At 46.0% G+C, this 27,738-nt stretch overlaps 2 protein-coding genes and 1 long non-coding RNA gene across 6 annotated transcripts in view; 1 reads left to right on the forward strand and 2 right to left on the reverse strand.

The window, feature by feature from the left end:
• LOC6739326 (low-density lipoprotein receptor-related protein 1B) overlaps positions 1 to 27,738 on the forward strand; it is a 60,025-nt gene that overhangs the window by 20,062 nt on the left and 12,225 nt on the right. For 3 of the 4 annotated variants that reach the window (XM_016172190.3, XM_016172191.3, XR_006541544.1), the window contains exons 2-16: positions 12,693 to 12,806; positions 15,587 to 15,712; positions 15,793 to 15,915; positions 16,158 to 16,409; positions 16,474 to 16,794; positions 17,069 to 17,445; positions 17,633 to 18,378; positions 18,437 to 19,504; positions 19,573 to 21,331; positions 21,392 to 21,687; positions 21,748 to 22,103; positions 22,161 to 22,429; positions 22,485 to 24,599; positions 24,839 to 25,508; positions 25,656 to 27,693. In XM_016172190.3, coding sequence (XP_016026477.1) covers positions 12,693 to 12,806; positions 15,587 to 15,712; positions 15,793 to 15,915; positions 16,158 to 16,409; positions 16,474 to 16,794; positions 17,069 to 17,445; positions 17,633 to 18,378; positions 18,437 to 19,504; positions 19,573 to 21,331; positions 21,392 to 21,687; positions 21,748 to 22,103; positions 22,161 to 22,429; positions 22,485 to 24,599; positions 24,839 to 25,508; positions 25,656 to 27,693 — 10,630 coding nt within the window. The remainder of the gene's footprint in view (positions 1 to 12,692; positions 12,807 to 15,586; positions 15,713 to 15,792; positions 15,916 to 16,157; positions 16,410 to 16,473; positions 16,795 to 17,068; positions 17,446 to 17,632; positions 18,379 to 18,436; positions 19,505 to 19,572; positions 21,332 to 21,391; positions 21,688 to 21,747; positions 22,104 to 22,160; positions 22,430 to 22,484; positions 24,600 to 24,838; positions 25,509 to 25,655; positions 27,694 to 27,738) is intronic. The other variant, XM_039291843.2, reaches the window with a different exon arrangement.
• On the reverse strand, positions 1,106 to 24,493 carry LOC123327085. The gene is made up of 3 exons (XR_006541550.1): positions 24,371 to 24,493; positions 1,757 to 2,133; positions 1,106 to 1,462 (listed from the first exon to the last, which is right to left on the reverse strand). It is a non-coding gene; the product is annotated as an uncharacterized LOC123327085 (long non-coding RNA).
• Positions 10,933 to 11,810, reverse strand: LOC27206139 (protein nemuri). The gene has a single exon (XM_039291846.1). The coding sequence runs from the start codon at positions 11,756 to 11,758 to the stop codon at positions 11,033 to 11,035; it is 726 nt and encodes a 241-aa protein (XP_039147780.1). The 5' UTR covers positions 11,759 to 11,810; the 3' UTR covers positions 10,933 to 11,032.

Here is a 27,738-nt window from a genome sequence, read left to right on the forward strand (position 1 = left end):
TCTTTGGACTTGGCTTTCGCCTTCGAAAGTTCACACCGATCCAAGGAAAAAGTTCAAGTCGGCATTACCCTTTACCTTAATGAACAACAAAACCAAGGCAAACAAAAAGCATTGGGACGAAAGCAAATCATGATTTGCGAAATCCCCTATTCCCCTTCATCGGACTTCAATTCTTCATTGTTTCCCAAGCTTAATGTGGGAAACTTGGCTGCAATTAACAGACTGCAGCGAGTGCAGCAGTGCAGGAGCTGCAGGAGCTCCTGAAACCCAAAACCAGTAAGTTAAAGCCATTCAAAGGCGTAAACAAAATCGGGAAAGCGAGGGAGAAGACTGAGTCGAGGCAGGAGCCTAACAAGTTGCAGCTGGCATCAAATTTCTGCATCTAGATTCTAGAATGACACAGAACGAAAAGTTGTCCAAAGGAGGAGCTGCAGTTCTGGCGCTGCATTCCGGCTCCTGCTCGGCGATTCCTCCTTCACTTCTGGCCCTGCTCTTTTGGCCAACACATGTCCAGGCCAGGAGTAGCGGAGGAGTAGTTGGTTACTTGGCAGGCAGCAGGCATCACCGACTTACGACACAGACGAAATGATAAGCGGGCCAAGTGCTCGCGACGTTCGGGGAATTTGCAGATATACATATCTAAATTTAAACATTACATGCGTGTGCTTCAGTGTATCGGTGCACACACGGATATTTATATATATATACATATATATTTATTTCATTTATCAGTCGTGATTTTGCCTTTATTCTCGTCGTATGCTTTGTTCAGGTGGCCGTTCTGAACCTGTTCGGTTCAACAGCAGCTCACAGCAGCAACTTCATGTTGGATCACAGGAAAAAACAGAAAGCAAGGAAGCGAGGAAGTTGGGGCAGCTGGGGTCCCAAGGGAATTAAGCTTATCACACGACGCATTTATACACTTTACGCAAAATCGAATTCAACTTCATTTGTTTATAAATATCGGAAAGGGAACATTATGACTAATTATATCAATTCATGGAATGCTTTGATAAGCGTGTTCCAACGATTTAAACATTCCAACACAGAAGTATGCTGTTTAAGTTATAACCGACTTACAATTTATATTTCTACACCCCAAAAGTAAGCAAATGAACTTATGAAACGCACGTACAGCAAAGCCAACCGGCAATCAGTTGCACAACTCAGTTGAACAACAAAATACCAACAATCCGACCAGAGGTAGACGGACGGTAAATCCTGGTCTGGTCCCTGGTATCGGTCATTTTTGTCTGAAGGCCAAACCGCAGTCCGACATCCAGAAATACAGAAAAGAGAGCCGGGGACTCGTGGGGAATGCTGGCGAGCTGCTCAGGATGGTTTTAATATGTTCTCGAGGGTGATTCAATTACGTGGACTGCTCCTGTCTCAGTTACGTGGCTGTTGATGCTGCAGCTCTTCGGCTCTCCTGCTCATGATGGCACTGGGCAAATACGATGCACTGGAAAAAATGCCACCATAGGTTCGTAAGAATATTGAAGATTTTCTTAGTATCTGAAAAGTATCTAAAGTGTGTTGTGAGTAGCCAAACATTGTTTTTAGTTTAGTAGTAGTAGGGAATATTTCTCCATGTTGAGAGCTACCTGGGACAGGTGGAGTCAACTGTCTTTGTTGTTTTTAATGAGCGTCGGCGGGGATCTGCACGAGGTGAGTGAAGAGGGGACGAGCGGGGCAGGGTCAGAGTCAAGTGCAGTCGAAGGGGTTTTTTGAGGGGGTCAACAACACTGTGGCTTACCAGACTAACCGCAAAATCGCTTTTGCTTGCCTCTGACAGATGTCCGTGAGTCAACACCCCTTCCACTGGCTGGCTGGCAGTCCGCATATCCTGGTCTTTAAAGGATTTCTGGCCAACAAGTTTTCGTTTAAGTGAAAATCATGTTCGTCCTCGTTATGCGCCGGTCACGTTTGTCCATTATTTTGAAATTTCCCCAGGCTGCGCTTTGGCAGTAATATTTTTATAATGCCCCTTTCGGCTTTGAGTGACAATTTGTGTTTGTGTGTATTATGATTATGATGCGGTGATGAATGACAATAAATGTTATTTACTGTATGCCGCTAAGTGCTCTCATAACAATTTGAAATCATCAACTGCCATGTTAGTCAGCTCTTTACCTTGAAATAAAATAATTTAGTTTCTAATTCAATATTAAGAGAAGAATTTATATCTATAAATCTATATCATATCTCTGTTTATTATTATTGCATTCTTTTTGAATATTTAATTTAAAACCATTTTTTTAAGAATAAATAAAATTTGTTTATAAATACGATTAGTTGTGATTATTAAAAGAATGAATTTTGTTAAATAAATTATTATTTTTTGTGTATTTTGGACAACGCCACATGTTCTACATCCAGTTCTATTTGAATTTGAATTGGACGTCTCAATTCCCATCTAATTATCCCATTGTGTCAGTGCCCCAGTGTTCTGTGTGATTTATGCCACTTGAGGGAACAGATAAAATAGATCAGCGCCCGAAAAGTTTAATGCAGCTCAAGGCAGGGAGCTCACTCACTCGTATTGGATAATTACAAAAACAGAGGGGCAAATAAAAATTATATTGTTCGGAGGCTCAACGGATAGCCCGCACTCTGCCACTTAGCTAATGAAAAGAAAGAGCCCCTAAGAGAGGAGCGAATGGAGATGGCGATGGCGATGGCAATGGCGATGATGCCGATGAGGAATGGAGCGTATGGCATGCTAAGTGTAATGGAAATTTTTCCCTCGGCCAACTGCTCCCGTCCTCTAATCAAACTGGGGCCTAATTGAGGCCGCCACGCTCGACTTGCCCCTTACCCCATTCTCAACTGAGTGGCCAGCATTCCGCTGGCTCCACATCAGCATCCAGGGAACACGGCCGTATTGCGAGCAGTTTACGGCAGCACAGTTTAACATTCGCCTTTATGGCATTTTGATAGCTGCAACATCTTCTCTAATAACTGCTCAGACATTGGACAATGGGCTGCGAACGGCTGCGCTCAATTAAATACATCGATAGCTGTTTGCCGAAAATAAATGCTCCTTTACGGGTGTTTGATTGCTCATATAAACGCCAATTGAATTTGCACAACAATTAATTGCAATGATTGATTTTATTCGCCTGTCATGCAGCATTGGAATGGCAGGCAAATAATAATCATAATAATCGAAACGTTATTAATCAATTCAACCGAAAATGATGCACACATAACCAAAGTCATCATGTTGTTAGATGCCTTAATTAACTAATAAGGTTTGTTTGCTTAAAAGGTATTTTTATTTTAATTTGTATTCATTAAGGTTGTTGTCATTCATTTTCTATAATTGTTAATAGTATTGCCAGTAATGCACAGCTCTTAGTAAGTACATCTATCTATGTATCTCGCTATCTATCTATCTAGCTATCTATCAATCTATCGATCTATCAATCTATCTTGTATCTATCTATCTACTATCTATCGATCTGTCTATATATCTATATATCGATCTATCTATCTATCTATCTATCTATATATCTATCTATCTCTCTATCTATCTATCTATCTATCCATCTCCAGTCTATATCTATCTATCTCTCTATCTATCTATCTATCTATCCATCTCCAGTCTATATCTATCTATCTCTCTATCTATCTATCTATCTATCCATCTCCAGTCTTATGCCCACTGTGCAGTGCAACATTGTGCCATTTGGTCATTGTCACGTCTGCCGCAACTATGGAAGCGTGTGTGCCATGCCAACGAAAGTGTTGTCCGCTCCTCGGCATTATGGGATTCAGAAACGGGTGGGGGGACTGGATTGTCAGTAGGCCGTTTAACTGCGTCTAAATCCCCAAAATGCTACTGCTGCAGATCTGGTTGGGTGGCACCTGCGTTGATTACACGATGGGGGTGGGAGTCGTGACATTGTAGGCAGACATGCCACTGTAAGATGATGTTCTTGCGAAATATCCGGTTCTTAGTGGCTGTAACTATTTTTACTGCGATTTTCGTGCTCTGGTGCCTTCTTGGAGAAGGACTTACTTTCATCGTTTATTGCATGGGAAAGTTTTGCAATAATTTTTTATTTACTCGGCTTCGCCCCCTCTGTGCAGCCACTAGTATTTTTTATTGCCTGGCAGAGTGGAGTGAATGGAAAATGGGTGAGAGTAGTTGGGGCAACCATTTTCTTTAGCCTTCAGAAACTTTGCCACTTAAAATATGCGTCGTGGCTTTAACTTTTTTCTAGCCCAATCCTTCTGGCTGGCTAATCACTTGGAGCGATTTTTTGCTGCCAATGTCAGGGTAATAAAAGCAGATCCACACGGGTCAGAGATGGAGCCACGTTTAAGAAGTCATCAGCCTGGAGCTCCACAAGTGCCTCAAAGTGCGGGCCACCTCAAAGGCAGCGAGAAAGTGCTTTCTCACAGAGCCGGAAGATAGAATGAGTAACGAATTGTTCGACTAAGAGGATAATGTGGATATCTGGTCCCAAAAACATTGTCGCCCGGCAATCACTTCAGGCGAAGTGCCTGCACAATTCAAGCTGAGTAGTTGGGTAAATAAATTGGTTGTTCAACATGGCGTGTGTGTAATGCATATGTGGTTAAACATTGCGTATACGCCGGGTATGCCGCACGAATCAGGCGTAAAGCTCTGTCAACAGCATAATGAAATCACCACAAATCAAACTAAACTATCATGCCGCTGATCCACTAAGCGAAATAGAAGATATACAATTAAAGTTTGCTTAAATTGTAGACTATAATATTATATTTAGACTGCTCTAAACAAACTAGTATAAAATTGAAAAGGTTGATGTTAAGGTTTTTAAGTTGTGGTTGAATTTTTTTTATTTGAATATTTTCTTATTATTCTAATAGCACCTCTAATGTAGCAGACTTCCTTCATACTTATTGGACGAAAGTGTTTAAAAATGAATAGAAATCATCGATTGATTGCCGTTTGCTGTGGTGGCAGCTGGAGTTTTTAGTGCTGCTGCAAATGCATTTATTGTCCTCGAGTACGACAAGTACATGACAATGACAGACACGACAAGCCACAACACCCACACCCACACCCACGCCCCACATCCTTCCTTCCTTCCGTCCTGGCATCCTTCCTTCCTGCCCAGAAACAAGCAAAATGAATTTGCAGTCTTAGGAGCTGGGAAATCAATGGGAGACAAAAAGAAAATCATTTAAGGCCTGGTTGTTCGGCTCCACTCAACTGGCAGTAACAGAACCAACAACAACCATGTCAGCAAAAGAAGATTGATGATCGCTTACGTATAAATCATAGTGCATCGGATGGCAGGGAAAGAGGCTGCTCCAATAATATAACTTTTGCCGCAACTAGAAAATTGTGTTTATAAACATTTATGATGGAAATTTTCAACATCCAGAGGGAGATGGACCGGACCACAATTGCGATGATGATGGTGCAGCCTGTGGGAAGCATGAAAAGGCATCAAGTGCTTTAAGGTATTGACTCAATCCCTAACCCGAAACTTGAACACAACATGGATCGATGGAAGGGTAAAGTTTGCAGACTGCAAAATAATGCTGCAATGCAAAAGTTTGCATTGTCTGTCTCTATATTTTTTTTTTGAGTTTTGCATACGTTTCATTTTAATACACTACTGATCTAGAGCTATCAAATTTATGGAAATTAAAGGAATCAACACGAACATATTCATGAAAACTATTTAAATTTAATTTTCTCTCCTTTTTGATTTACCCAATAATGACATTTATATGGTGTTGAAGGCCTCATTGTTTCCTTAGCTCCATTTCTGCACAACTTTTGGCTCATTAATGAAAGTTTGGCCTTAGGCAACCGAAAAACATAGCAATAAATGCAAGAAAAATTGGTAGTGCGAGTGCAAAAAGAAAGCAGAGGGTAGCTTATTCAAATATTTGCTACAAAGTTTTTCCTCAACTGCAAAGAGAAAGTTTTTCAGCCCTTTTGCAGGATTTCCTTCTCGCAGTTTCTGCATTTTGGTCCCTCGACAAGCGTTGATGATGCTGCAACTTTTTATGGTCCATCCAGATGCAAAATTATATCTCAATTTTCGGCAAAGGGTGCACTGGGAGGTTGCATGGTCGCGTATAAGTTAAATAGTTTAGCTTATCATTTTTATGCAAAATGCTCAAAATATTCAGGTAGCCTCTAAGCTGAAGTGCATATGCACTTCAGATGTCTAATATCGTAATCCCCTATTCTTTTCGCCTCACATGAGAGCTTAAACAAACTTTGTCGATGGAAGAAAAAGTTCTTGTTTGTTTATGCGCTTCCCGAAAACAATTAAATTTAATAAACGAAATACTCATTTACAAGTTTGCGTGGTTACAGACACAACAAATCGCTGGCGCAGTTGAAGTAAAGTTAGGGTTAAAGTTTTATTTTACTTATGGCTTCTAAGTGATTTGGCTTTTAGGAGTGCTCTCAGGCCCCATTTTCTCCATTTGGCCAGTTGGAAAGCACGTAATAAACTCGATTTAAGTGCCGAAAACATACGGCCATAGACAACAAACCGAGCGAGCAAACCGAAACCAAAAACGCCGGCAAAGTCCCATGTCCACGGCAAACAAGCCAAAGCCGGACACGGCTATCTGGCCCAAAGCAATCCCCCATTTCCACCGCCCACCGCCCACTGCCCGCCTACTCAAACATGCAGTGATGCCAGCAAGCCATTCTGAAAAAATTAGGGCCAAAAGAGAACAACTGGATGAAATCAAAATAGAATGGTTAGCAAACAATAAACTGGTTTTGCCTATGACAATGTAAGTTCTCAACGCGAATCCTTTTTTAAGTTTACATCTTATAAAACCCAAATTTATTTTAGTGATATTAAAAAATATATTTATTTCCTCCGTTTGTTTAAATCTAAAAGGCAATTGGTGTTGTTTGTATCCCTTTCATATCCTACAAAATCTTCCTTCGTAGGACCCATTATATGAGCCCAATTTGGAACCAATTCCCGCATGCATTTAAAGTACATTTATGTCAATCACGCTCATTATGCGCACTCCAGTGCATTAAATTATGCATAGGGACATGGAGAGCGGCGCATGCGAGGATATTGCATCAGATTTCGCTGTCGATATAAATGAAAATTGAGACCGCAGTACAAGGAAGTCGAAATGCCAACGGAAGCCGCCATATTTGTGTGTACGGCCAGATGCTGACCGGCACCGCAGCGAGGGAACACCCCCCTCATCCTCCCACACAGGATGCAGCTCCGGCTTCCTGCTTCCCGCGGACTCCACCTCCACAGTTTGCTCTTGGCCATGGCCTGCCGGAAATCTGCACCGCCCGCAACTCTCTTTGTCACCTTTCTCATGATTTTTATGCCAGAGGAAGCTGCTATTATAAAACAAGACAGGACGCTATAGTCGATTTCCTCGACTATCAAATACCCATGACACAAAAATTCTTTAAAAATGCTTTAAATCTATCGATGGAAATTGCCAGAATACAAAAATCAACAAAATCAAATTTGAAAACTGTGGTAGTGATAGGTTTTTGCGATTTGTTGGTGTGGCAACATTCTGAATCGAACTTTTGCTTAAATCTCGACTTTCATACATACTATGTATCTATCGATATGCGATTTCTCACATGCAATCCCAATAGTTGATTAGCGGGTATCTGATAGTCGAGGAATATAACTAAAGCGTTCTGTTTTTGTTTTGCCCCTTTAAGTTTTTCAACGTTGTGGATTATGGGTTTCGGAATTTTAAAAATAAACTTCAAAACTTCAAAATAATGGCTTTCTTTTACAACTACCTTTTTTTTTAATTTTTGTACTTAAGTTTTTCCATTTTATATTATTTTCTCAGTGTACTACTCATTTTGTGTCGTATTAAACGCTTGTTAAAGCATCGATTTTTAAGTGGAAAATTTCGCTGCCTTGATGCTGCTCATTAAAAGTAAAGGCAAAAATGTTGTGACATCAAAAAGGAATCTTCGCAGTGTTGTGCGAATTTCCACAAAGTTTTCCATTAAAGGAGTAAGAAGATGAAGAGCTGATAGTAGCGAGACGGGGGGCGGAGGACATAAAAGTGATGTGTGAACTGCAAATTGCACGAGCTGACAACGGAAATTTGTCGGCTGGCGGCAGTGAAAATGTAAACGATATTCAAGAACTCCATTCCGAATGAGGGATGATGGCTCAGAGTTCTGCAGTAAATTTAAGCCTTCAATCGTTAACTTTGTTGCGAATTTTATTGACAATTCTTTCTATCAATATCTCAATGATTGTAATCTCTTGCTTCTTCCCTTAGATCCATTAAAAAATTAAATTGTTAAATGTACTTGCTTATTATACTACATACTCATTAAGACAAAAAACAACTTTGTAGTTTGTTAATGCATTTTTATTTTTCCAGCTTAATTATCACTTGCCTTTTCACCCCTTTGTTGGTTTGACATAGTTCAGCAATTTAAAAAATACTATTTATCCACATTAAATTTAAATTCCAATTAGCCGACCTTTGGTTTTCGTAATAAACACCATTTGTCCTTAATTATGAGCCCTCGTCCACTGCAGTTGGAAGTTCAGGCAGCACACAATCCCTGAAATCTCTGGCACATTGCTCAGCTGACAACTGCCGCTCCCGCAGACAACAAGAGACAACAACAATCACGGAAAGTTGTGTGTTGCATGACCCGCAGGCGTGGCACGTACTCCTGCCAACTGTCAACGCGTCATTCAGCGCGCTAATTAAGTGAAAAACTATGTTACACACAGACAGCCAACGCGCACAAACACACATCTTTTTGACCCAAAAAGCAAACAAAAACAAGTGCAAAAAAAAGATGGAAAGCCGTCCTCAAGGGTCACGACTAACTGGTACTCAGTCTGGGAAACAATGTGGCATAGTGATCCAAAGGAATAATGTGGGATTATTAAAGAAGTTCTGAACGTATAAGATACTTTACAAAGGAAAATCAAACAATTTATACCTATCCTTATCTTATTCATATTCGTATTCCTTTGAAATACATATTGATTATTCATTAGACAAACAATGCATATTAAACGCAACAAATATACCCTTTGACTGCTGGATATGAGGTGCGCGCAAAGTTGTTGACAAACAGGGAGGAGCAGATGAGGAGGTGGAGGAGAGATGCTGAACTGGATCTGAGTCCTGAATCCGAAAGTTTCTGTTTTCCGTGTGCGCCCACATAATTCGCAACAGCGACAGATGCAAATTTCCCTTCGAGCCCAAAAGGCGCTTAACCCGTTTTCCTGCTGATGGAAAAACAAGCAGAGATTCAGGGCAGAGGTCGCTTCGCTCGAAATCAGAGCAAATAGCTAGGACAAAGGCTTTAAGGCTGTAAAAGTAATAGGGCTGCGTTAAAGATCCGCTTGTGGTTTAAGAGCCCGCTACGAAAAGGAGGAACCCAGTCGGAAACTAAAGCGTTGGCACGTCTGCCGGCCAAGAGTCAATTAAAATTTCTATTTGATTTGGCAAATGTCAGTGGCAGGCAGTCGTTGGCTGCCAGGCGCTAGCTGGCTGGCAGAGACAGAGACAGGACTCACCAGCCCAGTCAACCGCCCACCCAGCCAAGCGGAGGAGCACCTGCCCATCCCCAGCCATCCACCCACATCGCATTGTGCTGACCAACTGCCAACAGCAGTGCAGACAGATAAGAGCAGCTCGAAATTGGCTACAGGTAGACCGGGTAGACAGGGCAAACACAGGATAACGTCCCTCAATGTTCCCAAAAGGAATTTCGCAAAATTGCAAGGGAGTGAAGCGAGGCAATAAAAGTTATCTTTAATTATGCGAGCGACCTCCTTTTCACTTAATTTTAACTGTAGGTGCAATCAGTAAGTAAAGTATTTATTGTTTAAAAGAATTCTTGCTTTGGGCGAAGGGATAGGAACATAATTTATTTTTAAGGTTTTTCTATTTCAATAGCAAAGGATTCTCTTCTTTTCTTTTAATGAAATCCCTAAACGCACTTAACGGGAACTTAATTTCCTCGAATCCTCTGCGAAACATTCCAATTGACTCCAAAGAACTTTCTACGGAACATCCTTAAACAAACGATTGGCATGGCGACGCTGTCAGGTAAACGAACCCAGTGCCCAGTGGCCAAGGCAGCCGGGCAAAAGATAAGCTGAAGGGAAAACAAACTGAAATTGAGTGCATCCTCCCAGGCAGATTTGGAAGTTGGAGTTGGAACTGGAGCTGGAGTTGGAGCTGGCTCACCCACTGCAGCGCGAATCCCTTATTTTGATTTTATGTGGAGCAAGCACTAAACCTCAATGCGAACTAAATCAAAAAGAGGCGTAAAACTAATTTCGAACAGTGCAAAAGCCGCTAAACGAAATTGCAGCGCTCTATAATTTATGGGGTCATGCGAGCATACCAGCATAAATACATAAAAAAGCACTATAACAAAAGCGGAATAGCTGCGAAATTTATGACTTGCGGTTGCTACCTGGCGCACACACACACAAACGCACACACACCTGTGCATGAGTTCGCGATAAAAACTTTCTCTGGCGAAATACGTGAGTGTTTGGTCCGAAAAGTATGCTACAATAAAGTTCATTCCGACGCAAATATCCAGCAATATTTGCAATTCGCAGCTGTTAAGCTCTTCTACTAAGTTGAGGTGCAAAACACATCCTGTGCAGAATTTGTTTTAAATTAATCTATTATTTACTGGGCTTTTTGTCGAATTCGATTGAATAAATTTGTTTCAGTTTACTGAATAGAAAACAAACTTCATGGTTCAGTGATTATTTCATCTGTCCAGCTTTCACAACCATTGTAATAGATTCATTGTATGAAACTGTGAGTAATATTTCCTAAGTATATTATGATTAACAGCTTTTTTGGCCTAATATCCTTTGAAAGTAGATATTCTAGGAAAAAGCTAGCTTTGTATATGGAAACCTGGAAAGTGTCTTTTTTAATATATATACATGGAAGGAAGCAAGATTTTGTTGTGGTTTATTTATTAGGATTTTCGCTGCTGTTTTAATGAGTCTTAAAGCTGCATTCGTAGGTGGGAGTATTTAGCGCTTTAGGCCACCTTGTTTGAAGGCGCGACAGCATCCTTGTTGGCGGTTGTTTTGTTTTTCTGACCCTGTCGCTTGGTTTTCGAGCCCGTTCGCCGCTTGCTGCCGCTGCGCTTTGATGGAGAGCGTCTCCGTTGGCCACGACGTCCGCGCTTTCCCCTGCCGCCGCACCTGCGGTTTCCCCTCCTGCGTTTGCTGCTGCCACGCCCCTTGCGTCGGCCCTTGCCGTTCCGCCTGCCTCCACGTCGTCGATTGCGTGCCTCTGCGCGTGGAAGTTCGATTTCCTGCTCCAGCTCCAGCTCCTCCTCGTCCTCGGGCTCCTCAAGGTCCTGCAGTTCATCGACGGACTCCTGCTCCTTCGCCAGCTTGTGCTTGACTTCAGTCTTCGGCTTGGCGGGTGTGGTGTTAGAGGTCACCTTTTTGGTATCCACTTTTGTGTTCTCCTTTTCAGCTTCGGTGTTTTCGTCTTCCTCCTCCTCACCATCCTTGATATCATCTCCCTCCTCGTCCTCACCATCGTCGGCCAGGTCCTCCTCGTGCTCCAGGATGTCATCGCCATCCTCTTCGTCCTGCTGAATGGCATAGTATTTGGCATTCAAGCGCTGGAGGCGCATCTGCTGCTCCAGAGCAGTTCTGCCCTGGACGTTGGTCCTCCTGGGCTGGGCCAGGGAACCTGTACCAATGCTGAGCAGCGCCACCAGGGCTACGAACAAGAGCCACTTCAATGACATGGCTGTTGGATGCGTTATGTGGCTGCACTGTCCCGGACATGGCTTTTATGGCGATCCAAAGTTCAGCTTTTGGGCGGCTGAGTAAACGAGCCGAATGCTTTTTGTTTGACTTGGGAAAGTGGGTCTTCTGGATCCGAAAATGCTGTCACCAGGAAGCTGGCACATTTCCGACACCCTCTTACTTATGCGCTAAGCAAATTTAAATTACTTTTTTATTGTTTACGAAATGCTAGCAACAGCTTCGACCGGCCTAATGATGCAGTGCTCCTGAGTCACGTACCTCGGCATTTGGCTTCCAGCAATGTGGCTCCGTTGTTAATGTTTAATTGTAGGCACGTACTGGCCTACAACAACTGCATAAACATTGAAATTATCTGGCGTTTTTGGGAAAGAGTATAGAAGAGCATCGGGCTTTTTCGGTGGGTGGTGATGTTGTTTGGCAAGGTGGCGTTAACACGTCGCCACTCTGCATATTAAATGGAAAAATAATTTGGCAACCTTTTGGACGCAGCTGTGGATCAAGTGATGGAGAATATTATTGTTCGGGAATAATTTATGTGGGCGTGCCCCGGCGGCTGAATTGGATTAGAGTAATGCGCTAAAATCAAGGATGGAAATTGTTTTGCAAATAATGAAAATATGTCATATCTCATATGACTAGCTATCTGAATATTTATTGTCGCACCTAAGATATCGTTTAAGTACAGGCTGTGGCACTCTAGCTAATCCCTAGTGTTGCGATGAATAGCTCTTTGACAACAATGGAACTATTTGTGATTAGCATAATGGTTTCGTTCGCACACACATCACCTTGCAATCATTAGTATGCAAACTGTGGCCGAGACTCGAATGATTGAATGGCTGGCTGCCTGCACTTCCTCGTTCTTCCTTTGCATCCTGAGTGACCATTATTCCGTCATCTATCCCATTGCAGGTCCTTGTCCAGCCTCGTACTTCACATGCAACGATGGCTTCTGCATACCGATGCGATGGAAATGCGACTCCAAGGCCGATTGTCCGGACATGTCCGATGAGGGCAGCGAGTGCGGTGAGTATTCAATATGTTCCTCGATCGGTGTAAGCCCCCCATATGGGCTGTCAGCTCCCGCTGGGGGACATTAGCAGGCGGTGATTGCTTTATTATTGGTTTGGCTGTTTGGTCGGAACGCTTTTTCGACCATTCCCCGTGTGTCCGTCCTAATGACAGGTGGGGGGTGGTCAAGCGGTCGGGCGGTCCTAAAAATCCACCGCAAATACATGGTCGAGAGCACCGGAGGAATATTCACCTGCTGTCCGCAGCAAATGCAATTAGTTGTCGGAACATTTTTGGGCCGAGAAATCCGTAAATTGAAAGCCCAGTTGTCATGGTCCATAAAAGCCAACTCTGGTCGACTGTCAGTGGGAAATTTAAGCGCTTGCCCTTAATTTTCTCGAGGGCTGATAAGTGAAAAAGCCACAAGACTAAAATTAATGTGTAGACATTTTTATCTGCTCTTTTTTCCACTCAATGACGACAGCGAACTGCAAACTGCAAACTGCAAACTGCGAACTGCAACAATTGCTGCTGGGTCGCCGAGTTCTTCTGGCATTTTTAATTTAATTTTTGTGGCACTGCAGCCGGCAGAGAACGACAACTCAGACGACAAATTGTCGGCAAATATTAATGCAACAGATTATAATAAATGTGCCCGGCACATCGTTGTCATCTACATTCGCCATTTGCCCAGCATCCCAGCTACCCAGCTTCCCAGTCTCCTGCCTTCTGTATGTACTGCCCCCTCTTGCCGTTCGCGCAATTTCAATTAAACACAACTGAACTGAATGCAGACATACAACAGGCACACACACCCAGAGTTATAAAGTGTTGTCATATATATAAGCCTCTTGATATATTGCATTTAAACTGGCCTCGTTACACTAGCGACAAAAAAGTTTCCTCGAATCCTCGGCCCAAATAAATGCCATTCAAATTTATACGCAACTTTTAAATGGGACTTGACTTAAATGGACCCTTGGGATTTAACAACTGTGAGTATCTAAGCATTGGCAATATTTCAGTTGCTACTTTTAAATGAGCGAATTGGAGGATTTAAATTGGTAACTGAAGTTCGAACGAGAAATGTTACGTTGAGCTTAACATTTTAACCTTTTGACCCATCTTTCACTTTTCGTGCTTTGCTCATACTTGTGTACTTGCCATTTTCGAGTGTATCATCTTTTACGAGGTCTCCTTCCTCATTTGACTGCAAATGGAATGTTCCCATAGAGCAGACATTACGAACAATATTATAATATTTTCCTGTTTTCCTAGAGTCATACATTTGTGCTCCTTGTGAGCATTTCAGAGATGCAAATTGCTTGACACAAATAAGGGGAAATGTGCAAAGAAGAATTCAAATAACGCGTCGTATTCTCTCCGCAATGGTGGTCCAAATCAAAGGCAGCCATGACAATGCCTTGACAGCGGCCGGGTGGCATGGGTGATCCTGGAGATGGGAATGGGTGGATGGGAGGAGGACGGTGTGGACGGAGGACGGAGGCGACCGACATGCGCGACTATAACCATAAAAGCCACATTGGCAACACATGGGAACGGCCAAAAATATTTTGCTTGCCAAGAGGTTAAACTCCAGAGACATCCATTGGACGTGTCCATGTCTCCGTCTGCCGTGCTTCCGTATTCCCGTATTCCGGCATTCGGCTATTCGGGTGTTCGCGTGGCAATTTGCATGGCGCTGGCGGAAGGCAACACGGATATAATACGTAATAAGCCCAAGGGCATGCAGTCACCGGGTCCCGAGGAAAGTTTAAATTTTTTATTTTCCCCCGAACCCAGGGAGCAAGGAGTAAGCGGGCGAAAACGAAACCGGTACCAGAAATTTCGTCAAGGGAGTCGTGGAGTCGGAGCCGTGGGATGCTGACCACCGCGCGAAATTGGAGGGCGGGAGCAGCGCAAACTGGAGCCCGGCAGTTATTTAATCAACCCGGGCCCTCGAAAATGGTCAAAAATTATGTTGCCGGGCAATTGTTAAACATTTTCAAGTGCCACGGGGAGTTCAACTAACTGGATGCGGCGAAGTCAACTCGAAAAATTAACGTGCCATTTAGCGAGCCAGTATTTGTCACAGTTATTTTTTCGTGGTCTTTCGGGGGTTGGCCATTGTCACCCCCTAAAATGAGAATGAAACTCATTCGCTTTAATAAAAGCCGAGCTAATTGGGTAATGACCATGAAAGGAACGCGGAACAGGGAGCAAGGGGACACTAGGGGTATTTTCCATTTCAGAAAGCCACCAGATGGTTGCCAAACTAATTTGCTTTCCTTTAAAGTGTGTGTGTTCGTTCCCATGGAATACAAGTAGGTGTATTAACTGATGGCTATTGGGAGATAACATCTTCGTTTTCTCCGTTTGAGGTTGCATGCGGTCTAATACTTTTTCGATTTCATCCGGACATAAGCTATGTACTTCTTAAGCCCCATAACCACATTGATGACACTTTCCGCTTGGCTCGCCCAACCCTTTCCAATTATAAGTGCCAGGATTATATAGTTATTTCTGGGGGTTTCCACTTAAAGCGGGAGTACAAAGTTTTATATCTGCCAAAAGTTGGCCACGACTGCCCTTGTTTGCGTGTTATTTACGATATCTCGCGAAATAATTCAGCGATTTGTACGAACAACAGCAGAAGCAACTTTTTGTTGGCCGAAAAGCGGACCAACGAGCAACCAGCCCCAAGACCACTAACAAACCCCGCCATAAATCTTCATTTCGCTTATTGTTATTGTACGGGAGGAGTGTACTCAGCTTGGTTCTCATCCGTTTTCCAGCCGGAGCGCCCAAGTGCAACGAGGGCCAGTTTCGGTGCGGAGTGAGCCGCCACTGCATCCCGAACAATTGGCTCTGCGACGGGGAGTTCGACTGCGGCAAGGGCGACACATCCGACGAACTGAACTGTAAGTAAGCCGCGGGCCTGGCCACGCCACCATGCCAACATGCCACCCACTGACCACCGCCTCATTTGCCTCCCGACCAGGTCCGAATGGCGATACACCCAAGTGCCGCGCCTTCGAGGGCCAGTGCCTCAACGGCGACTGCCTGGAGTTGTCCCGCTTCTGCGACGGCCGCTGGGACTGTGATAACGATGAGCTGCAATGTGGTAAGTGCAGCCGATCGATTCGGCTAATTGGGCTGCCAAAGCCAACAAAATCGTAGTGCAACATGGTGTTCCTAAAGTCCCAAAATTAAAACCAACCAAAATGGTTTGATTACAAAGTCGAAACTACTTTAATAAGATTTCTTTATTCTGTTCTTATTCGGTGCACACCACTTTGGTTCTTTAAAGTTAAGCTAACTTATCTTTCAAATAATCTCATAACTATAATGTCCACTTCTGAATAGATAAACAGAACGCTGCTTGTGCAGCACTGAACTGCAGCTTCAACTGCAAACTGACGCCGCAGGGGGCACGCTGCTACTGCCCCAAGGATCAGGTGCCAGAGTCGTCGAACTCCACCCGCTGCGTGGACTACGACGAGTGCTCCGAGCCGGGCACCTGTGACCAGGTGTGCCGCAATACGCCCGGCTCCTACGAGTGCTCCTGCGTCTCCGGCTATGCGAAGACCAAGGGGAATCGCTGCCGGGCCATCAATGGTAAGGTCCACAGAAAAACACGCCAGAGCAGATACACATCCGGCTAATCCCTCTCAATTTATAGTGCCACCAACGGAGCCGACCACGCTGATTTTTCTTTCGCGGGACGGCGTACAGAGTGTTGGAACGAATGGCGAAGTCATCGGTCCCCCGGGGGCAAAGGATAATGATAAAGTCACGGACAAGGATGGCCTCGGAAGTGAGGAGGAACTGCTGCTCTCGCAACCCCTTCGCTTCGTGCACGCCTTCGAGGTGTGGCATCGGAATCGCACCCTCTGCTCCCTGCTCTTCAGCTGGCCCGAACTGCAAATGCGGTGCCAGCGCGTCGATGACGCCCGGGTTAACTGGACACTGCCCTTCTCCTCGTTCGTCTCGCCGCAGCAATGTGAGTGACCGTTTATCTTGACCCCGATGTGGGTCCTTGCAGAGGGTATTCCGGTTCAAAAGTAGAATTCATTGCCCAGTTGCATTTGCTTAACTTTAGCTTCCTATCTAAACAAAGTGTTATATATTGTTTTTCAAACAATATTAAAGCATCTATATCATTATAAGTAAATATAAATTGATATCCGATTAGGATAGCTATTATCTAGGTGTTGATAATAGAAAACAAACCTGTAAGCTGTGGAAAATTCATTTACCTCTATTTCCCCTTACAGTTTTCACTGAGCTTCGGCTGGACTGGCTGTCGGGTAATTGGTATTTGGTCAGCGAGGACGACGGCCTGGTCTATCTGTGCACAAATGCGATGACTTACTGCCGGGTGATACTGCAGCAGGTGGACCCGCTGTCATCTCTGGCTCTGGACCCCACCAAGGGCTTTATGTTTTACACGGATTGGACGCCCAGTTTGTCCCGTTCGCTGCTCGACGGCAGCAATCGAACTGTTTTGGTCACCGACCAGGTTTATCACCCGAGCAGCGTCACATTGGACTTGGCCAACGAGTTGGTGTACTGGATTGACATCTACAAGGATGAGGTTAACCGTGTGGACTACGAGGGCCGGAACCGTTGGACCCTCAAAAGGCCACTAGATGTAAGTACTATGATGCGAATATTTGACAATTTTAATATTTCTTTAATTAATTAATTAATTAACCTAAGATATTAATGAATTATATTGGTTAGGCAATTAGAATCGCTTATATCCTTATTAGCTTTTCGTTTAGCATACGTTTTGGAGTTTGTTCATGATCTGATTATTTTTGTATCTCATTTTGTAGTCCCCAGTGCCATTGAAGACCATTCATGCCGTGGAGGTTTTTGAGAATTCGATTTATTTGGCAGCCTGGATGGACGCGTCCATCGTTGCCCTGGACAAATTCTCGCTCAAAACCCGCATCCTCCATTCGAATGTGAGCCGTGGAGCCAATTTGAGAATTTTCCACCGCCAAAAGCAGCCCGAGGTGGCTCATCCGTGCCGAGATAACAACGCCGGTTGCAACCAGATCTGTGTGCCGCAATGGACGAAGGGATTCGCCAGCGCCAAATGCATGTGCACCGCCGGCTATAAATTGCACAATCAGACGACATGCCTTCTCTCCGCCCTTGACAAGTTCCTTGTGTACAGCGACAAACATTTGGCTAGGATCAGCGGCATACCGCTGGATACCGAGCAAGTTCAGCAGCTGGAGCAGATCGGCGAGCAACCGGATGTAATGGTGCCGGTATACAATGTATCCAAAACACTGGCCATTGATGTAAATGTTCGAGGCAAGGCGGTTTTCTATGTGGTAGCTGATTCAGGTGCGAGTCCATTCGGAAATGGTGAACCCTCGTGCAGCATTCGGAGCCAATCCCTTAATGGTAGTGTCTCTCGACTGCTGACCCAAGGTCTTAAGAGGGTGCACGCCGTGGCTTTCGATTGGATCAACGATCACCTGTACTGGACCAGCCACAAAAAAATGCAGGTCGCTCCACTGAAAAATTTGAGCAAAGTGCTGACATTCAACACTGACTGTGATGCCATGTAAGTTTAAAGACACCGAAATCAATCAATGTTATCTAATTCGAATCTTATTTTTAAGGTCGTTGGAACTTGACCCCACGACCGGTCTGCTCTACTGGTCGCAGTGGGAGTCGCAATCCTGCGAGGCCGGCATCTACAGCGCCTGGATGGATGGCACGCACAAGGAGTTGCTGGCCAAGGGCACCAGCGCGATGCCCATGCAATGGCCACGCAGCCTGGACGTGGATCGACGCACAAAGGAGCTTTACTGGTGCGATATCCGACTGAGCACCATTGAGCTCATGAAGCTGGATGGCACCGGGAGGGAGGTGCTATTCAAGTCGGATCAGTTTCATCCGTACTCGATAGTGCAGAACAATGGTCTGATATATTGGGCAGACAACAAGAACTCCACTATTCTGCGCTTCCATGCGCATCAGGCCAATCTATCAAGCACATTTAGCTCAACAGTGCACTTACAGAAAACTGGAAGAGCTGCAGATTTGCGGATTTTCGACATAGCTACACAACCACTGCCCCAAACTCCAAGTGCTTGTGCGCAATCAAAGTGTCCGGGCATGTGTTTGAACACACCGAAAGGTGCTATATGTCGATGTCCCGATGGTTTCACACTTAACGGCACCGGAAGCCACTGCATCCCCCAACTGGCTCCGTCTCCGATTCGTCCCAATTGCACGTCTGGTTACATGTGCCGCAGCACGCGACAATGTCTCGACAGCAAGGACATGTGCGACGGCTTCGAGGACTGCGAAGATGGCAGTGACGAAAGCTCTGATCCGAAGGGACCTTGCAATGTCAATACCTGTGATAAAACCCATAACTTTGTTTGCAATGGTCGCTGCTATCAGCGATCGCTGCTGTGCAGCGCCATTCCCTACTGCTCGGACGGAACGGATCAGGCTAACTGCCACCAGAACACCTGCAATAGCAACGAGTTCACTTGCCAGAAGAGTGGGCGCTGCATTCAACTAACTTGGGTTAATGACGGAGTGGTTGATTGCGGGCCCGATGATGATTCCGATGAGACGTCGGAAACGATCTTTGCCAGCAAATGCCCGGAATTCGACTGTAACAACGGGCGGTGTCGCCAGTTTGCCGATGTCTGCGACGGCATTGATAACTGTGGGTAGGTTCATCCTGGCTTAATCTTTGCACGTTTATAAAATAAATTAATACTCTGTTTCCTTTCTCTAGAAACAATGCCGATGAAATGGAATGTGAGCAGGAGTGCGAACACGGCGAGAAGTATTGCCGGCCCATTGGATGCTATGGCGAAATGCACATGTGCGATGGGATCCACGACTGCGTGGACTTTAGCGATGAGGCTAACTGCAATCAGACCAAGAGCGATAACCATCCAGTAACTGGGTGGAAGGAGCTGGGTGAGTGTGCTCCTCTCGAGTTCGCTTGCATGGATCCGTTCGAGTGCATTCCGGACTTTCTGCGCTGCGACGGCATTCCGCACTGTTTCGACAAGACGGATGAGTTTAACTGCACGCATATCAATACCAGTCGATTTGATATGAACGAGACGGTGATTTGCGAGCACCCAGATCGGCTGTGTGGCTTCACCAAGCAGTGTGTAACAGTGGATCAGCTTTGTGACGGAAAGAACGATTGCGAGGATACCACGGACGAGGGCTTTCTGTGCGCGGATAAGCTGTGCGATCGCGGGCACGAGTGCTCCCATCGTTGCCATAACACCCCGGAGGGATATATCTGCTCCTGTCCAGACCACCTATACCTGCAGCCAAACGGAAAGCGCTGCAGCATGCAGCACGCCTGCGATCACTGGGATACTTGTTCACAGGTGTGCGAAAGTAGCGGTAAGGGTTATGACTGCCGTTGCTTGGATGGATTCGACTTGGGCTTCGATCGGTTCACATGCAAAAGCACCGCTCCGGATGAGCCTTACGTTATCTTCACCAACAGGCAGGACATTAAAGGCATCAACCTTAAGACCTTAAACGTGGGCAACTTCTACAGCTCCCTGAGGAATATTATCGCTCTCGATTTTTTGTACAATAACGAATCCAACGTTGAGATATACTGGACGGATGTGATAGACGACAAGATTTACAGGGGTCATCTGGTGGGCGAGAGTTTGCGAAATGTGGAAGCCGTTATTCACTCTGGACTTTCCACAACCGAGGGATTGGCCGTTGACTGGGTGGGGAAAAACCTATACTGGATTGACTCAAATCTGGACCAAATCGAGGTGGCAAAACTGAACGGAAGCTTCCGACGAACGCTGATCGCTGGAAACATGGAGAGCCCGCGAGCCATTGCCTTGGATCCAAGGGAGGGTCTCCTCTTTTGGACAGATTGGGATGATAACTCGCCCAGAATTGAGCGAGCCAGCATGTCGGGCGATGGAAGACGCATGATCTCCACCAGTTGGCAGTTAAGTGCAGGATGGCCCAATGGCTTGACTCTGGACTACACCCAAAAAAGAGTGTACTGGGTGGATGCCAAGTCGGACTCGATTAGTAGTACCATGTATGACGGGTCCGAGCATCATGTAGTACTGCGCAACAAAGAAATTCTCTCCCACCCATTCGCCATTTCTGTGTTCGAAAACTACGTCTACTGGACGGATTGGCGAACCACATCGGTTATACGTGCCAACAAGTGGAATGGAAGCGATGTACAGGTGCTGCAGCGCACCCAGTCCCAGCCTTTTGGCATTCAGGTATTGCACTCCAGTCGACAGCCCTGGGATCGGAATCCGTGTGGCGAGAACAACGGAGGATGTTCCCATCTTTGCCTCTTGAGTGGAAGGGGTACCTTCAAGTGCGAATGTCCCCATGTAATGCGTCTAGATCCAGCCAATGAACGTAATTGTGTTCCCAATGAGCAAGTTCTTCTGTTCGTTATGGTGGACGAGATTCGAGGTATTGATTTGCATCAGCCCAATCACCACACCATACCGACTATTCGGCAGTCTCCAAGGGTAAATATAGCATTTAAATGTTCACTTTTCAAAATATGTATTAATTATTAATATTTAAAGTTGGTCGCTCCACAACGCATCGATTTCCTCGTAGACGAAAGTCGCATTTTCTGGTCGGATATCCAGCAGAATGAGATCTCGAGCGCTGGAATCTCAAACGGCTTGATAGAGCCCATAATTAACACCAACATTGAGAAACCCTATGGCTTTGCAGTTGACTGGATTGCGCGGAACATGTACTTTTCATCTGGCCAGATAAAGTGCAATATTCTGGCAAGTAACCTCAAGGGCGAATTTGTGTCTATTATTCACGAGGATCTTAATATGGTGGACAGCATTGTCCTGGATCCTGCCAAGTAAGTCATCTTTTGTCTACAAACAGTGACAATCCTGACACCATAATTTTATTTCTTTAGTGGCAAAATGTATTGGATACACTCTGCGTCCGATGGAAGTATGTCCCAGTTGGAGCAGTCTAATCTTGATGGCTCAAGTCGTTCGTTGATCTATCAGCACGAGAACAATCTTCAAAGCTTGACAATGGACTTCGATTCTCAGCGGTTGTACTATGCATACGACAATTCGGGTATCGCCTATTACGACATTCCAAGAAACGAGACGCGTAAGGTACTGGTTGCCAGTCCTATCACATCGATCAGTTCCCTGACTGTCTACAATGGAACGCTCTATTTTCCGGAGAATATTCAGAGTGTGATCATGCAATGCGAAAAGGAAGCCTGCTCCAACATGTCCTATCTCAGGGTCAATACGAGTAAGCGAATCCAAGACTAAGATATTGCTCTTTATTCATGCTTACTTTCGTTTACAGAGAGCATTCAAAGCATGAAGATGTTTTATGCGGACGCCCAGACCGGCTCAAACACCTGTGCCGAGTGGGCTTATCGCGGTGGCTGCCAGCAGCTTTGCTTGGCCACTTCTTCCACAGATCACGTCTGCCGCTGTGCTCTCGGCTACGATGTAGAGCCGAACAATCCAACCGGTTGTGTTCCGCGGGCGGAATTTATTTTCTACTCCATCGATGTGTTGCAGGGCGTAGAAATGATCGACCCATCGGAGCAGTTCGACACTCCTTCTCCGGTAATATAATGGTTTAATCTTTGGAAAATGCAATCTAACAAAATCGATCTTTCAGGCTTTGGTACCAATTTCCCGTGTAAGCTCGGCAAGCTTCATCGATTACCTGGCCAACACAGATACATTATACTGGGGCGACAATGAACTGGGTAGCATATCCCGCGTGAAACGCGACGGAACCCAAAGGGAAACTATTTTAGAAGCCCTCAACCTGGTGGGATACAAGCAGCAGGACTGGCTGGGTGGCATTGCCATCGACTGGGTGGCTGGAAACATCTACTGGAGCGACACAAAGCGAAATATCATCGAGGTCGCTCGTTTGGATGGCAGTCATCGATATGTGGTGGTCTCCAATTTGGAGAAACCTACTGCTCTGGCAGTGGATCCTCTGCAAGGCCTGCTATTCTATGTAACCCAACAACACATAGGGCGTGTCGGCTTGGATGGAAGTCAGCCCTTTGTTTTAGTTAATCAAACCCTAGCCAATTGGGCGGTTGGGAGTCTGGTCCTTGACATAGAAGCTACAAAGGTGTATTGGTGTGAGCGATATCCGGATGCCCTAATGAAGGTGGACTACGATGGTAACCTTCGGGAGCAGTTGCTGAACGAAAGCCTGAACAATCCTGTCGCTCTGGCCAAGATGGGCGATTACCTATATTGGGCAGAAAACAAGTACAACGAGGGAATTATCCGGGTGGCTCCTCTGGCAAATCTCAGTCAGTCAAAAGTGGTCCTCCAAACGGAGCAGGATGCCATTAGGGATCTGAAGATATACTCGAAGCACCTTCAGCGGGGAAGCAATCCCTGCGCCCACAGCAACGGAGCCTGCGAGCAGCTCTGTCTGTTTAACGGAACCAGTGCCGTCTGCGCTTGTGCCCATAGCCGTCTGGCTTCAGATGGGTACAGTTGTGAGCCCTACGAAAACTTCCTACTGTTTAGCTATCGAAGCAACATTGAAAGCATCCACATGACCGACCATGCTGATAAAAACTGGCCTGTTCAAATGATTTCCAATACCAGCTTGATGAGAAACGTAATTGCTATTACCTATAACTACGAGGAACAGTTGGTGTACTATTCTGATGTCCAGCTTAGCACCATCAACCAGGTGCACTTTAATGGCACCGGCCAGCGCGTTCTATTGGAGCAGCAACAGCGAGTGGAAGGCTTGGCCTACGACATTGTTAACGAGCAGCTTTTCTGGACCTCGAATAATAATGCGACTATCCGAAGCGTTGAGCTGCGGCATCTCTCTGAGCATGCTGATCAGAACCAAATTCACGTGAAGAAAGTGCTTAGTCTTCGGGAGAATGACAAGCCGCGTGGCATTGCGGTGGAGCCCTGTCTGGGCATGATATACTGGACCAACTGGAACGAGGGGTCGCCCTGCATTCAGCGATCATACCTTACGGGATACGGAACGGAGGTGATCATAAAGACCGATATCAAAATGCCAAATGCGCTGACTTTGGACCTGGAGCAGCAGAAGCTATACTGGGCGGACGCCCGGCTGGACAAAATTGAAAGGACGAACTATGATGGCAGCAACCGCGTGGTTTTGGCCCATTCCACGCCCAAGCACGCCTTTGCAATGGCTGTGTATGGGGATCTTCTCTTCTGGACGGACTGGGTACTTCATGCTGTGGTTCGAGCAAACAAGTACACCGGCACGGATGTGCTCTTCCTGAGAGAACACGTGACCCGGCCAATGGGAATTGTAGCAGTGCAGAACACTAGCATCAACTGCGATGCGAATCAGTGCAAGATCCTCAATGGGCAGTGCGAGGACGTGTGTATCCTGAACAAGAGCGGTCAAGCCACCTGCCATTGCACACAGGGAGTATTGGCACCTGATGGTCGTCGATGCATTGCTCCCGTGAACACGAGCTGTGGTTTATCGCAGTACAATTGCCATTCCGGCGAATGCATTCCCTTGGAGCTTACCTGCGATAATGTCACCCACTGTGCAGATGGATCGGACGAGTTCCGCAGCTACTGCATCTTCCGCCAATGTCCTGAGACCCACTTTATGTGCCAAAACCATCGATGCATTCCGAAGGAACACAAGTGCGACGGGGAGCAGCAGTGCGGCGATGGCAGTGATGAGACCCCCTTGCTCTGCAAGTGCCAATCAGAAGATATTGATATTCATCAGTCCAATAACCACACCAAGGTAAGTAGATGCATGTACAAAATGTTTAATTTTAAAGATCGAGGTGAACGGATGCAATGGATTTAAAAACTGATTGTCAATCTATAAAATTGGATTTTCATATTATCACGTTTACTCCGATAATTGATGGTTATGGTACAAGTTAAATAATGAATATATTAGTTACTAATTGCTTGCTGACTAGGGCAGTGGTTTCTATATACATGAATTATGAAAATATTTAAAACTTCTTTTTTTAGGAAATGCCGGATATGTTCCGCTGCGGAAGCGGAGAGTGCATTCCTCGCAAGTTCCTCTGCGACAGTTTGAAGGATTGTCGCGACTTCAGCGACGAAAAGATGTGTGCTCCCATTCCCTGCGAGGTGAGCGATATGACGTTTGTGCACTGCGGGAACAGCACTATGTGCATCATGCCCAGATGGCGCTGCGACGGCGATCCAGACTGTCCAGATGGCACGGATGAGTTGGACTGCGCCAACCACACCAGTTTAAGCTGCGATCCCGGACAGTTCCGCTGTGCTAGCGGGAACTGCATTGCCGGCTCCTGGCACTGCGATGGTGAAAAGGATTGTCCTGATGGAAGTGATGAGATTAATTGCCGCACCGAGTGCAGGCACAATCAGTTCGCCTGCGATAAAACGTGCATTCCAGCCAGTTGGCAGTGTGATGGGAAGAGTGACTGCGAAGATGGCTCGGATGAGGGGCCACAGTGCCCGAATCGTCCTTGCAGGCCGCACTTGTTCCAGTGCAAGAGCTCCGGTCGCTGCATTCCCCAGAAGTGGGTGTGCGACGGAGAAAAGGATTGTCCTAGTGGCCTTGGGGACGAGGGCAGCGAAGACGAAGGACCCCAATGCGGCGGTGTCGCTCACATTCCGGACTGTCCGCCACCTGCCCACCTTTGCACCAGCGGTAAGATATGAGTTTTATTTATTTCGTAATATTTTTAGCAACTTAAATCTGGTGCACAATACAAATTCAAGCTTTATATTGCATGAGGAGGGACTGCTTTTCTTGGTTTATATTAATTAAAAGTTACATCATCATTTTAATCGACAGGCCTCTGTATCGACTCTCATTACGTGTGCGACGGCGATGAGGACTGCCCCGGAGGCGACGATGAGTATGAAGGCTGTGTGCCAGCCTTCCAGCCGCACTCCTGTCCTGGCGGATCACTGATGCACCAGTGTCAGGATGGCCTTTGCATTTTTAAGAACCAGACGTGCGATGGCAAACCGGATTGCGGCGATGGATCCGACGAGACGAGCAGTCTATGTGCCCACACCCGTGGATGCAATGGCACCGATGACTTCCGCTGCAAGAATGGAGCATGCATCCATGCTGATTTGTTGTGTGATCGAAGGAACGATTGTGCTGACTTCTCGGACGAGGAGCTGTGCAATGTGAATGAGTGTCTGATTCCAGATATATGCGAGCACGAGTGCGAGGACAAGGTGGTCGGTTACCAATGCCATTGTCGACCGGGTTACAAGGTTCTCCCCAGGAGTCCACACCTCTGCACGGACATCGATGAGTGCGATGAGCAGCAGCCGTGCTCACAGACCTGTATCAACACTTACGGATCATACAAGTGCCTGTGCGCAAAGGGTTATGCATTGGTTGACCACCACACCTGCAAGGCCACCAGCAACGTGTCCATGGAGCTGATCTTTTCCAACCGTTACTACATTCGTCAGGTTGACATGACTGGCAATGGCAGCATTTTGATCAACGAGCTTTCCAATGCCGTGGCCCTGGACTACGACTGGGATAGCCAGTGCCTGTACTGGTCTGATGTCACCAGCACCGTGGGCACCATCAAACGATACTGTCCCAAGGAGAACAAAACGCAGACCTTGCATCAAGCTATGCTAAAGAACCCGGATGGCCTAGCCGTGGACTGGGTGGCCAAAAATTTGTACTGGTGTGATAAGGGATTAGATACTATAGAAGTTTCCCAGCTTGATGGAAAGTACCGGAAGGTCCTAATCAATGAGTATCTACGGGAGCCGCGTGGAATTGCCCTGCACCCATATCAGCGACACATCTTCTGGTCAGATTGGGGTGACAGTCCGCATATTGGCAAGGCTGGCATGGATGGCTCCAATCCCAAGATGATTATTCGCGACGGCTTGGGTTGGCCAAACGCCTTGACCATTAGCTTTGAGACGCAACAGTTGTTTTGGGGCGATGCCAGGGAAGATACGATCTCGGTGAGTGATTTGGATGGAAATCATACGCGATTGCTACTGGCAAGGAGCATTAATCCCCTGTTGAATCTGCACCACATCTTTGCCATTGCCGTGTGGGAGGGTCGCATCTACTGGTCTGATTGGGAGACCAAGTCCATTGAGTACTGCAGTATATTCAATGGACAAAACTGCACCACTTTGATTACCACAATCCATCGACCCATGGACCTACGTGTCTTTCATCCCTACCGGCAGCAGCAGCCGATGAGCGGGAATCCCTGCCTGGCTGCCAACTGTTCCACTCTGTGCGTTCTCTCGCCGGAGGAACCGTACTACAAGTGCATGTGTCCCACAAACTTTATCTTGGCGGACGATGGTCGGACTTGTCGGGCAAATTGTACGGCTGCTCATTTCGAGTGCGTTAACACCTACAAGTGCATTCCATTTTACTGGCGCTGTGATACACAGGACGATTGTGGCGATGGCAGCGATGAGCCAGAGACCTGCCCGCCCTTTCACTGTGAGCCAGGACAATACCAGTGTGCCAACAAGAAGTGCACCCACCCATCGAACCTTTGTGACGGCATCAACCAGTGTGGCGACGGTTCTGATGAACTTAATTGCGACAAGTTCACCTGTTTCGACAACCACATGAAGTGCGGAGCGACGGCTAATTCGAGTGCGTTCTGCGTGGACAATGTAAAGCGATGCGATGGTGTTAAGGACTGTCCGGGCGGAGAAGATGAATCCTCGTGCACGCCGCTCGTCTGCAAGAAGGATCAGTTCCAATGCGGCAACAACCGGTGCATGCCCTTCGTGTGGGTGTGCGATGGGGATATCGATTGTCCGGACAAGTCCGACGAGGCTAACTGTGATAATGTCTCTTGCGGACCCAATGATTTCCAGTGAGTGTGCTTTTAAGCTGATTTATTTGTAATTAGCGAAAAGAA

The sequence above is a fragment of the Drosophila simulans genome, chromosome 2R, assembly GCF_016746395.2.
Source record: "Drosophila simulans strain w501 chromosome 2R, Prin_Dsim_3.1, whole genome shotgun sequence".
Classification (NCBI taxonomy): domain Eukaryota; kingdom Metazoa; phylum Arthropoda; class Insecta; order Diptera; family Drosophilidae; genus Drosophila; species Drosophila simulans.